The sequence below is a fragment of the Rhea pennata genome, chromosome 15, assembly GCF_028389875.1.
Source record: "Rhea pennata isolate bPtePen1 chromosome 15, bPtePen1.pri, whole genome shotgun sequence".
NCBI classification, from domain to species: Eukaryota; Metazoa; Chordata; class Aves; order Rheiformes; family Rheidae; genus Rhea; species Rhea pennata.
Window position 1 is genome coordinate 12,199,516 of NC_084677.1, and position 12,847 is coordinate 12,212,362.

General features: G+C 37.6%; 1 protein-coding gene across 3 annotated transcripts in view; it reads left to right on the top strand.

Annotated features, from left to right (window-relative positions):
- TRRAP (transformation/transcription domain associated protein) overlaps positions 1-12,847 on the top strand; it is a 100,507-nt gene that overhangs the window by 62,039 nt on the left and 25,621 nt on the right. For 2 of the 3 annotated variants that reach the window (XM_062587882.1, XM_062587883.1), the window contains exons 57-60: positions 4,193-4,384; positions 9,111-9,339; positions 9,576-9,841; positions 10,575-10,675. In XM_062587882.1, the coding sequence (XP_062443866.1) occupies positions 4,193-4,384; positions 9,111-9,339; positions 9,576-9,841; positions 10,575-10,675 (788 nt within the window). The remainder of the gene's footprint in view (positions 1-4,192; positions 4,385-9,110; positions 9,340-9,575; positions 9,842-10,574; positions 10,676-12,847) is intronic. The other variant, XM_062587884.1, reaches the window with a different exon arrangement.

Genomic DNA, 12,847 nt, shown 5'->3' on the forward strand with positions numbered 1-12,847 from the left:
CACTTTTAAGGAAGAGCAAGCTTTTATGAAGTGAAGCTGTTTGAATCTACAGCCTTTACCAAAGAAAGATAAGAAAACAACAAATATTATTCTCTCACCACAATTTGCCATGATTTGAGAGAAGTTCTGTCCTGGAAGTGTTTATCAGAGTAATTGTACAGACTTCTAGAGGTACAAGTTTATGGTGGAGAGTGCTGACATCCTGATTAAGTATTGCTAGTAGGAATTGTCCCCTGTAAGTTGCTTATTTTATATGCTATGGAATCAGAAAACTTAGAGTATGGAAATTTCCATCATTACAAAGTTTCCTCAAAGTTTAATATGTTGGTGATAATACTTATAGTATTTAATATAAGTCTTATAGAATCACAGCATAATTAGGGCTGGAAGGGACTTGTGCAAGTCCTCTAGCCCAATGCTACACTCGGAGCCGGGCCATGTAGGTCAGGTTTCTTGTCCAGCAGTAGTTTGAATATTTCCAGGGTTGGAGATGCCACAGCATTTCTGGGCTTATCTTAGATATGTAACTTTCAGAAACCTGAAATAATGGACAAGACATATCTCTACTCTCTGTGGTTTTAGAAAGCAGCACAGTATCCTGTTCCTTTCCTTAGGAACTAAGGGACTTGTGTACTGCAGGTGAGGTGGCTGTCATCTTCATTTGCTAGCAGGTGAAATGTACTGTTTGCCCCTCCCTCCTGTTGACCTTCCTGGTTCAATATGGAGTTTGTTGTCGTGTTCTGCTTTTAATCCATATTGCTGAACAACATGTAAAAGCATTTGTAAAACTTCTAACCTTACTTTTGTCCTTTCCTGGAATTCATTTGTGACAGTGCATTCTGTGCTGTCAGTGTGCTTGGTGGATGTACGTGCCACAAAGTTTTGACCTTTATTAAATAATTTAAAGTCAAAAATAACATCTTGTAAGATAAAATCTAGGTCTTTTTTTTTTTTTTCCAGGTGTTCAGGAAGGGCTTTTTTGTCTTTTGGTTGTTTGTTATTTTTTTGAATAAAGTTTAAATGGCTATAAAGACATCCTTAAAGTTTCTCTCCATTTTTTGAGAAAATATAACAGAAAATACGTAGGTGAACACTTTTACCTCAGAGCAAAATTTGAAGAAGCCTTTACCATGCAAAAGATTGCCATATTTAGATAACTTCCTCCTTATCTTCTCTTAAGCATCTTCTCCAATTATAAGAATTATAAGAATTCTTCCCCAATTAAAGAAGGCTCTCATGTGAATCAGCAATGATTATTGCACTTGTGAGGTTGCTATAAAAGTCTCGATCCATACAGCTGTTTTGGACTTCCGGGGACAAATGACAGATTCTTGTGTTGGAATTGCCAGTAGGTTTTAGGGGGAGATATTTGTATATGTTGTGTTGGTAGAAGTTCTAGAATGAATAGTGGAGGGCCTTTTTCTTTTTCTTTCCTTTTTCTTGTAGATTGGTGGAAGCTTTTTTAAATTATTATTATTAATTTAAGAAAAGACACTCTCTTATCATAGTAAATGGAGTTTTTATCTGTAATTAGTCAATGTAGAATTATAAACCAGATATAGAACTGGCATCCTTAAAGGTAAGAATATTGTGTTAAATCCCAATTTACTCTGCTAAAAGTTATAAGGGAGTGAACTGCATGTTTAAAATACAATTTTACTGATAAAGCTCTGAGCAGAACCTTTCGCAGCGTTGTTGTTATGCTGCAGAGATTTAGCCAGAAGAATTAGTCCCTCACATAGCTGGGTTTATTGTTTCATTGCTACTGTTTTGAATCAAGTTTTGAACCAGTGTTTGTCAGTTAAAAATATTACATATCAAATTAAGAGTTGACTGTCTGGTTTCATAATATTTGCAAAAGATAAACATAGTTATAAAAGATGCTGATCATCCTTTAATTCCAGTATCTTGCAGGATTAAGTTTCTGCAAACAAAATATCCTAACACTGTGTTTCATTGTGACAACTTATTCTTGCATGATAAATATGCTGAATTGTATGTCTCTCTCAATTTCTTCAAGATCAGGCTGAATATTACTTTTTAATGTAGTGTATTTGTTCATCTGTAACAATTTTTTTTTGTCAGAAAGCAAAATAGGTAGGTGCAATCGATATGCTTTACTTTAAGGGCAAAGCTATGAAAACAGTAGAAGTAGTTAAAATTAATTAAGACAGTATTGTCTTTTGATAGAACCTAAATTAAGGGTGTCCAACCACTACAATATTGAATTTTTCCATGTTTGTAGTACTGATGGTTCACGTTAAATAGTTGTCTCTAAAGATGGATTTTATTATCTATCAGTCATTGTGAAAGCAAATCTGTAAGTGGTAAGCTGTATGTGCTACAGAAATTAATACATGACATGTTTTAGTTAATATTTTGCTGCTTTAAAAATCACTATTTTGTGCGCTATTTAAGTATCCATCTTTATTGGCTAGTTATAGAAATTACACTCCTGAGAAAGCTTTAAAGCCAAAAATAAGAACTATTTTGTACAGTATATTTTAAGCTTAGAGTTATAACGGAATGAAGTTTATCATGTTTGACAGGTTCTGGTTTTGGTGGCTTGCAAGTACAGTAGAACTAACAACCACGAGTAAGTGATGATGCACTTTAGCTGCAGTTATAGTAAAAGAGATTTTCAGTAATGAGGCATTTACTAATGGTCTAAGGAGAAGATACTGAAGCTATGAATGGAGCTTCTGTAGCTCTACTCACATTCTTGTAAAAGTGTCAGGACATGGGCTTGCATAAATACTAGGATGAGAAAGAATAATTACTTCTATGATGCTATACTTGCTACGCCAATTTTATTGATATTCTTTCATACTGCTTTTTTAAAAAATTGACTTTCAAAAGCTTCTATTAAATGTGTTATTTTATGAAGTTCCATGGTCGATCCACAGGAGAGATCAGAAAAGGTGGCAACTATACATCAGTTTCCTAAATCCTTGTGAAACATTTTTAATAATCTACCTGTTAAAGTAAAGCCATTAAAATACCAAGTGGCCTTTGATAGGACCCAAGACTCATTTCCATTTGCTCACATTGCCATTGTATTTAATGATCCAGTAGATAATGTAGTAAAAAAAAGAGACTATTTTTACTGTGTAAGTGTAGGGTTGCTACCTGGCAGTTTCTCTTTGCTGGCTCGGATATAAAATCAGTTGAAGACAGGCAAAAATAACACTTGAAATGGTTAAGGTACAGTAAGTATGTCAACAAGAAGATAATGCAGAGGAATTTCTGTGTTGCAGATCAAGACAAAAAGGGTTTGTTGTGGAGGAGAAAAAGCAGGTCTGAAATCCATACTTCCGGATTTCAGGCCTGCATTGTCAGCTAGTGTATGATTAAGTGTTTGGGGGTAATTTCAAATTTATGCACTTGTTTTGAAAAATCTGGTTTTGTAACTCTTTCACTCTAAAACACTTGCACGCGTTTGGTTATGCAATTCATGTGAATTGCACGCTGCTATTTTTAACTAGCTTATTTCTACAGTTCCCAAATTAAAAAAAATGGTTTTAAATTTTTTTTTAAATGATTTTTAGCACTTTAATATAATTTAGCACCTGTACTCAGATTATTTTGACCCAAATAGGGAGGGTTTAGATGAATTTAAAATCACCAGCTATTTATTCTCATAAACTTAGTAATGGCCTGGAGCGGGCAATTAGGAAGTATAATGTTGGCACAAGGTGTCTGCATATATGGAGGAGATTCTTGTAAGTGAGAATTTGACATTACTTGTTTATAGGGCCCTGAAGCATTTCGAAAGGTAATAATGCTTCATCTGCTGAGAAGCATCTTTTTTATTTTATTTTTTTTTCTGTACAGCGTGAATTGGTATACAGTGAGCTTCATGCTCCTGTCACAAGACAACTGTAGTACAGTTCAGAGAGAGCTGATCAGGCTGAAAGTTGTCAGTGCAAAAATACCCTACCAGCATGTTGTGTGCAGGCACATTTATGCTAAATTTGCAATTTATTTGCTAGCCCACCCTTACCAGAAACTTAGAGAGCAGAAACTCCTCTAATGTCAGATTCTGATATTTTAGTCTGATATTTTTAGATATAGAGTTGTTTTTTATTTTGTTTTAAAATGAGTATTTGTTTAGGAGTCTTTTATTGTTAAAAAAAATTCTGTATTTAAGGATGAATGGTCTTTATGAGAACTTTTTCCATTTCATTACCAGGTGGAGCTGAGTTGTCCAAAAGAGATGGCTTGGAAAGTGAACATGTACAGAGGATATTTAGCAATTTGCCATCCAGAAGAGCAGCAGCTTAACTTCATTGAGCGTCTGGTAGAGATGGCGAGCAGCTTAGCAATTCGAGAATGGCGAAGGCTTCCCCACGTAGTGTCACATGTTCATACTCCGCTTCTCCAGGTAAGAATAAAAGTTTTCGGTTATTTTCCAGTAGCAGGCTTCAAGATTTTTAATGATATAAGAGTAAAATATGTTTACTGTGCAACACACACACACGCACACACACACACTATATAATGTTTAATTTGCCATTCTTTAAGCACAGTTTGACACTGGTAGGGCTGTAAGTGCTTCCCTATGGCAGGCTGGATGGGCTGGGCTGGTGCAAGCTGCTTCATGGGCATTCAGGCTGGACTGGGCAGCTGCGTGCGTGCCCTTATGGTTCACCATCTTGTTCTGGGAACATATTTGGGCTAAACATAGTGGCAACAAGAAAGCTTTTATTGTAAATAAAATGTCCTGTTTGGTGCATATCTTATAGGATTGCTCTTAGGTTTATTTTTCTTTTTAGTTGGGCTTGGGAGCATCGCAGAAGTCATCAAGAGCATCAGGGAAAGAATGTAGGGAACAGTCTAGTCTTTTAAGTATATGATATTTCTAATGGAAGGGAGTTACTCCCACAAGTTCTCGTTGTTGGGAAACATTTCGTAATTGCCATAAAGGAGTCTGGATTGTGTTAGATAAACTAATATGTGCACCTTTTAAAGCTTAGTGCCTTGGCCTTCAGTTTTATTAGTTGTCCTACTAGGTTATTTGGATCAACGTTACATTATATTCTTGCAGTACTGCTATAAAAAAGAAGTCTCATGCTGAACCACACTATTTCACAGGTGGAGGGGTCTCACAGGTTGGAAAAGAGCTATCTCTGCTTCCCTCCTGTAATTTGATGCCAGCTACAGGAAAGAAAATCTCTTTGCTGTGCGTGGGAAACCATATTTCAGTAATGCTTCTTGTTCACATGTGGATGCACATCCTCTAAATTTCGCCGTGCTGGTGGGAAATGTTACTGCTTCCAACTAATTGCCTCATTTTGATGGTGATAGCTTATGGAGTGCTCGTATGAGTAGGTCAGCTGGAAAATTTGAGAACACGGTAACCTCTATCAGGGGTGTTTGCTGAACTGGGAACGGATGGATGGCTTGAATTGGAAGAGGATGGATCCCTCTGGCCTAACTGCTTTGGCATCTGCCAGAGATCTGTGTGCTTCCTGCAGAAAAACAGACAAAGCAAACACAGTTCTGAGAGGAGCTTGCTCCTAAAATAGTACTGGCAGTGAAGCAGGGTGCTGGCTTGTCCAGAATTAAATAAGGGGCAGCTAATTAACCTAATTAATTTTAGGTTACAAGAACGTAAAAAAAAAAAAAAAAAAAAAAAAAAAAAAAAAAGCTGGATATCATCTAAACTTAAGCGACTAAATTGAATTCTTTGTAGAGATCTTTTAAAATGGGGGAAGAAGTTTGTAACTTAAATTCATACTATAAAATTAGTGTAGCATATTGCTTGTGGTCATAAAAAGAGACAGCTGGATGTTCAGATAAATCCTTGCATGTATGCTTAAATCTTTGACTTAAAAAGGATGAGAGGCTTCCCGGCTGGATAACTTAAGTGCATACAGAGAGGATGGCCCAAGCTAACATTTTCATGCCACTTTTCTATTTACTTACTTCTGTCTTAACTCTGTTGTGCATTTATGGGAGATGATAGAGCTCATTGGCTGCCTCTGAATCATTAACAAGCATTTTGATCTCAGAATGGGGCCTGCTGCTTTCTGTGTTTCTCTAGGGGAATATTGCTTAGAATAATGAAAGGAAAAGATTGCTTTTCTTTCATCCTTATTAAACAGGTCCTTGGTGCTTATTTCAATACGCAGTATTTTAGCCCTCAAATCATTCCACATTATAGTGTAAGGAAGTTACTATTTTCTTGTATTTATTTAAAAGTAAACTGTTTTTAAGGTGCTATGCCGCAGGTACATCTTTATTTTTATAGCTTATGAAACATTTTATTTAGTTCAGTCTAGAGTGGCATTTTGATTTAAAGAACTGCGTTTGAATCCTGTGCCTTCAGTCTTTCTCTTTGGCATATGTGTTACTCGGAAAAACGATGCACACACACAAAGAACAGAGGAGGGGACTAGCGTCGTGTCTGTTCATGAAGAGCTTGTGAGAACTTGCTGAGATCATTTTTTGTTTTTTAGATCTCCAGAAATATTTTGGTGAAGCACCAGGCACAACTTTAATCGTACAGACTATGCAGTTTAATTAAGCGAGGGGAAGTAAGTTTAACAGGAGGAAACCTGCCTGGCCAGTGTTGCTTGTGCTTTCACGTGTGCTTCACTCAGTAGGGACTCCTGCTTCCTTTCTGAACGTGTAAAATGTCAGCACTTATTCTTTTGCTTGGTTTTGGATTTGATTATGTAAAAATCTCATTTTGCAATGGCAAGGCAGGGATTTTAAAGAGTTGCTGTTATTGCTGGGTGTAATTGACTGGAGCTAAGTGCCTAAACCGTTCTCCAGAAGATGGGATTTGGCCTCGAGTCGGTTCCAGAAGCTCCTGGAAGGCATCCGCTGCCCGTCGTCGTCGCTGCAGGGTCGTGCCTGGAGGGCAGCCGGGCAGGGGGAGGCTTGCTGGAGCCCGGCTCCTTATTGACACGGAGCCGATCGTCTCCAGGAGGAGACTCGGGACTATCTCTGCACGATGTGACCTGGGCGCGGGTAGTGGGAGTGCGTTCCTGGGTGGCCGGTGCTCAGAAACCTTACCGGAACGGTGGGAGATCCCGCTTTTACCAAGTTCCACTCAATCTAGAGGTTTCCGCGCCGCCGCACGAGATCGGCGCTTTCACCGCGCGCGGCGCCGCTCGGAGGCACCTGGATGCGCGCGCGCGCTGCCCGCGGCATCGCTGCCGGAGGGATGGCGCCCGGGCGAGCTCGCGCCGCGGCCCGCCGTGCCGGGGAGGCCGGAGCGCCGGGCAGGGCCGGCGAGCGGCGTTCCGGGCGACGGCGGGCAGCGGCCGCGGGGGCGGCTCGGCCGCCAGCGCTCCCTCGGAGCGGCTTCCTCGGAGCTGCTCGCTCGCAGCCAGCGCATCTCGCGTTGGAATTAATTCCTTCCTGCCGAGTTTTCGTTGGTATTTTAAGTTTTTTCTCCCCGAAGACTGGCAGGATCTTTAGCATGGGAGGATTAATGTTGCTGTATGAAGTATTTAAATGCTTTCAAATATCAATTAAAGCAGTTTTTAAAAAATAATCTTGTATGTATATATCACCCTTGAAGAAATGATAAAATAGGCAGTGAATGACAGAGGTACAAATGCAGCAGTGAATTTGCACTGCAGTAATTACTTTTTTTTTAATATCAGATAGTGTGTGATTAAATACCTGTGAGAAAATTAAATTTACGTGATGAATGGGTGTAGGACGAAGGTTAAGTTATTGTGAGAGCTGATACTGAGATGACTGTAGGAAAATACTACTTTCCTTAATTTATTTTGTTTCAAGAGATTTGACTCCATTAAAAAAAATCACTCCAAATTTAAATAACTTATCTTATTTGGTTGATTAACAGCGAATACAGCTGTTATCTGCCGAGAGGTAGCTCAGAGAATACTATGTTGGTTTTATTGTACTACAGGTAATTAAATTCGCTGAAAGTTTGTGGGCCTTTTCTACAGGCTGTGTCTGCTCCTGTTAGTAAATGTGAGAGTGCTGCCATCTTCTGTTTGTTCCTTTCAGTAATTTGGGAATATCAGATGTCTGTGAAAAGCCATTCTCAGCCCAAGTAAATTCTCAAATCTAAGGCCACTGCAGAATATTTTAAGGTAATAGCTTCAGGAAGGCATAAGGTAGTGTTTTGGTATGCTTAGGTTTCTATTAAGAAGGAGCAGGGAATTTATGCTATTAAAAGTTTTGTTTTAATCAAGAGAATATTTGAAATCAGTCTTTCTACTTCAGCAGATTGTGTGTGCCCTCACTTGTGCTTTTCTGTGAGTGGAACTGGTGTAGGAAATTCCAGCTGCAGGCTAGGTTTTAATTGGAACCTAAATGCTTATATTTCTAGCTGTTAATAGTTTGCTATTTTTTTTTTATCATGTGTTTTGAGATCTTCCCCATGACTGTGGCGTTGTAACGTCCAACGCAGCAAACGGGGGTCTCCTGTGTTGTATTTAGATGTGGAAGCAAAGGGACAGAGGTGAGGAGAGAGTGCCAGTGCCAGCAAGCTGTTTCCTTTGATTTCTGTGGGAAAAAAAAAATGCTTTTTATAAATAAGACACTGCCATTTGTGGAATAACTTGTGAAAGCATGTGTGGTTCAGAATAGAAGAAATTATTAGGGATTTTTTTACCTTCATTCTATCAAGGAAGGACATGTTGTAGATGGCTAAAGTTAAACCTTTCAGTCAAACACGTTGTATTACAGGAAAACGACTAACTACAGATCAGGAGTGTCTGTTCCCAAATGGATAATGTTAAGTTCCCTGAGAAAGGGTTGTGCATGGAGAGGACATCTGAAGTTACACAGTGACTTTTGCAAGTAGATAGGAAGGTGCCTTATGGCCCTGATATTTTATTCTGTTATTTTTTTTATTTTTTATTTTAATTTATTTTTTTAAGGCTTGCCACTGTTGATAGAAATCCTATGCCGGTAACTCAGTGGCTGAATTTCACATTTCATCAGTGACTAAAGTGTTGAATCAATCTCCTGGAGTAGTTCTGCTGTTTTTCCTTAATGACTAAATTGGTTAATGATGATTTAAAGGTGAAATCATTAGTTGAGATCTTTTTCTAGCAAAGGAATCAGCCAGCAGATTGCACTAGCCTTAATGATGATTTATATTGTTTAATGTTTTCTAGGCAGCACAACAAATAATTGAACTTCAAGAAGCAGCACAAATAAATGCAGGATTACAGCCAACTAATCTAGGGAGAAACAACAGCCTCCATGATATGAAGACTGTTGTAAAGACTTGGAGGAACAGGTTACCTATTGTGTCAGATGACTTATCCCATTGGAGCAGCATTTTCATGTGGAGACAACATCATTACCAGGGTAAAACTGCCTGGTCCAGCATGCATTCATCATGTAATTTTCAAGACAACACATTGTTTGAAATAAGTTCTTTGTATTCTTTTTATTTAAATATACAGGAATTTTGGTGTTTTTTTTTTTTTTTTTGACAGAGGGTTATTTTTGTTGAATTTCTGTTTATAAGTTCTGTTTTCTTAAATCATCATTTCATGTATATTTATTGTTATGTAAGATTTTGCTGCATACACAGTTTCATTTATAATGACAAATGTTTCATGTTTCATCTCTAGCCATTGTGACTGCATATGAGAATAGTTCTCAGCATGATCCTAGTTCCAATAACGCTATGTTGGGAGTTCATGCTTCTGCATCAGCAATTATCCAGTATGGAAAGATAGCGCGAAAACAAGGGCTGGTCAACGTAGCTCTGGATATACTGAGTCGCATTCATACCATTCCAACTGTGCCCATCGTGGACTGCTTTCAGAAAATCCGCCAGCAAGTTAAGTGTTACCTTCAACTGGCAGGAGTCATGGGCAAAAATGAATGCATGCAGGTACGTTAGCTTTATCTTTGAAGTTGTTGTAACTCGAGGGGGTTTCTAGGACCACCAGTGCAATTTGCGATTATTTGAATAGGTGACCCGTATATGGAACACAGTCTGAATTTGGTTGGTCATGTTGTAGGTAAATGCATAAAGTTGCCTTAAGTAATGCTGTTAGAGTTAAAAGTGAACTGTCCTGTTTGAGCTGAATACATGATTAGTTTAAAAAATTAACCAAATAAATGTAGAGGACAAACAATTAAAAAAAATTTTTTTTAGGAGAGAAATGGAACAGACTTCGTAAGTATGACTTGCAAAAGAAACAATACTATCACAAGACTAAGTGAAGATCTAAATAAAGGTTTTGAGTGACTTACCCTGTATGAGTGAGGAATATTGAAGTACTGAAGTGAAACTGAGTGAGTTAAATGGATAGGAAAAAAAGAACAGTGACTAGGCAAAAAACCCTGACATAAGGTCAACCAACTTTAAGATAGAAATGATAATCCTTCATCTGGTGAGGTTTAGCTATAACATCTGATAGCTTTGCATAGGCCAGTGGGAACTTAAAATTGGTTTCAATCCATGTTTTTTTAAAGGATAATTAAATAGAAAATAAATAAAAACAGTAAAAATTCATGTTGTTTAAATTTCAGGAGGATATTTTGGCTGTTTTTTATGGCACTTTCATTTTTATAGAAACTTCCATTTTAGAAGGTATTTTTCATTAAGGCTTATTTAACAGGGTCTTGAAGTTATTGAATCAACTAATCTGAAGTACTTCACCAAGGAGATGACTGCTGAGTTCTATGCATTGAAAGGAATGTTCTTGGCACAGATTAACAAGTAAGTGTGTTGGCTGGAAGAGGCACTAGCACACATTTAAGAAAAATGCAGCTGACGTACTTAATCACAATATTTAAGCAAGAAAGTAATTCCGTGTGTTTATACAGACTAAAATTTGGCACAGCTGTTAAAGAAAGTAAAAGTACAGGTGACACTTGGTTGCTGTGCAGTTTAAAGATGTAATGCCTGGTAATATTTCTAAGTGTTATAGGGAGACTAGCTAAAGCAAACATTTCATCAGCTCTTTTTTTAAAAAAAATCTTATTTTGGGAGAAGAGGCTGGGGTAAAGGGGAGGGGCAGGGAGAAAAGATCTACCCAAAGCTTAACAGCTTAATATGCTTTTTTCCTTGGTTCCATGGCTACTTTGTTAGTCAAACTGATGAAGACTTGAGTAATTTCCTAGAGTAGCTGACAAAAGGAGGTGGCTTTAGCTATTTTTAATGTAAACATCATATACAAAACTAAGGAGAAAATGCTCTTCAATCTATAAGCTTAAAGTTGTCTAGTCAAAACTAGCAAACCTCTGTGTTTTTTGTTTCCGTTTGTTTCATTGCACATTGTATATGTCCCTCTTATAAGCTATAGCTGTTAAAGGCATAAGAAGATGTTGTGGCATAATTCAGAGTGCTTAGACAAGTCTGCTGTGTCATCCAACATGGAAATGTGACACAAACTCATTTCGGATAATTGAATTGGAGAGATTAATGTGGTATGTGTTCGAGACATCTTGCATTGTAGCAATTAAAAACACCTAAGTGCAAACATTGATTTCAGACAACTACCTTTCTAATGTTTTTGCTTTATGCTGACAAGCATCTTATTACTTTGAGGAAGAGCTCTCTTTAATCCAGTAAACAAGTATCTCAGTAGTCAGATTTTGCCTGGTGAGACCTTAAAACACCTTCAGATTTCAATGACTTTTGGTATGCATGATTTTTAATAGCAGTATTAATGCATGCTACATATAGGTGGAATCACTCCTTTACTGCTCACATGGTATACACTTACTGATTTAAATCCATCAGCTTTTAAGCTGTACACTTCAGCTCTACATAGCAATTTAAGTCAGGAAGTGATGAATATCATCTTCTTGGATACAAGAGAGAATTTTAAATAGGCAAAATGTAATTACTTTAATGAAAAGTGCAGTGAGCTTTTTTATGACGACAAATGAGCTTAGTTGTAGTTGAGGTGTAAAGAGAAGAAAATCTACTCTTTCCCCCTCCCTGCTTTTTTTTATTTTCTTTCTTTTTCTTTTCCTTTTTTAAGAGCAGGAGGAAAAAGTAAATAGTAAAAAAAGTAAAACTGTTCATTCCTTCAGGATAGGTAATGAGTTTTATTTAGAACACAGTTTTGATTTATTTGCAGTTTCTAAATCTTGCCAAAAATAAATACAGGCATTTTTTAACACTACAGTTGCATACAGTTAGGAGGAACGGCCAAGGGTTGGGGTGCAGCCCTGGGTGCCAGTGAAACCGAGAAAGGTCACCTGTGGTGTTGCAGCTGCGTGAGCTGCCCCTGCTCTGAGCAAGGTGATAGAAACCATATTGAAAAAGTCATCTCAGGTGTCAGGAATGATAAATAGTAGAAAGGGAGAAAAGAAAATCTAGTGGAACGTCCTGTTGTTGTAGAAGGGAAATAGTGATACCAAGTCATTTATCAGGCTGCTCCTGTGGTAGCATGCTTCTGGACCTCGAAGGAGGGTACAGAACGCCACTGAAAGCCAGTAACATGGGTAACATAGAAATTAATATGCACTGTAACAGATAAAATTATTTCCCTTTTTATCATTTTAACCCAATAGGCAGTCATTTAAATTTGTTTATCATTGCAGACTATGATCCTTCAAGCTAATAATATTTTTATGTTTTTAAGAATGAGATAAACAAGCAGTACTTACTCTTGTGCTGTTTATCTAAATGCTTATTCTATAAGAGAAAAGTGGAGCACTTCTGTATTAAAGGATTCCAGAGTGGTTTAAAAGCTCCTTCAATTCAGTAATGTATATGTGAGTTTTCTCATCCTTTATTTTTGTGCCTGAAATGTTAATGCGTATTCCACAGGATTATGGATTCAAGGGCTGTATTTATATTGAGATGTATCATGCTAAACTTTAAACTAGGTGCTTTTGAGGAAACCTAGAGAAGACTTTAGAATTATCAAACTACTAA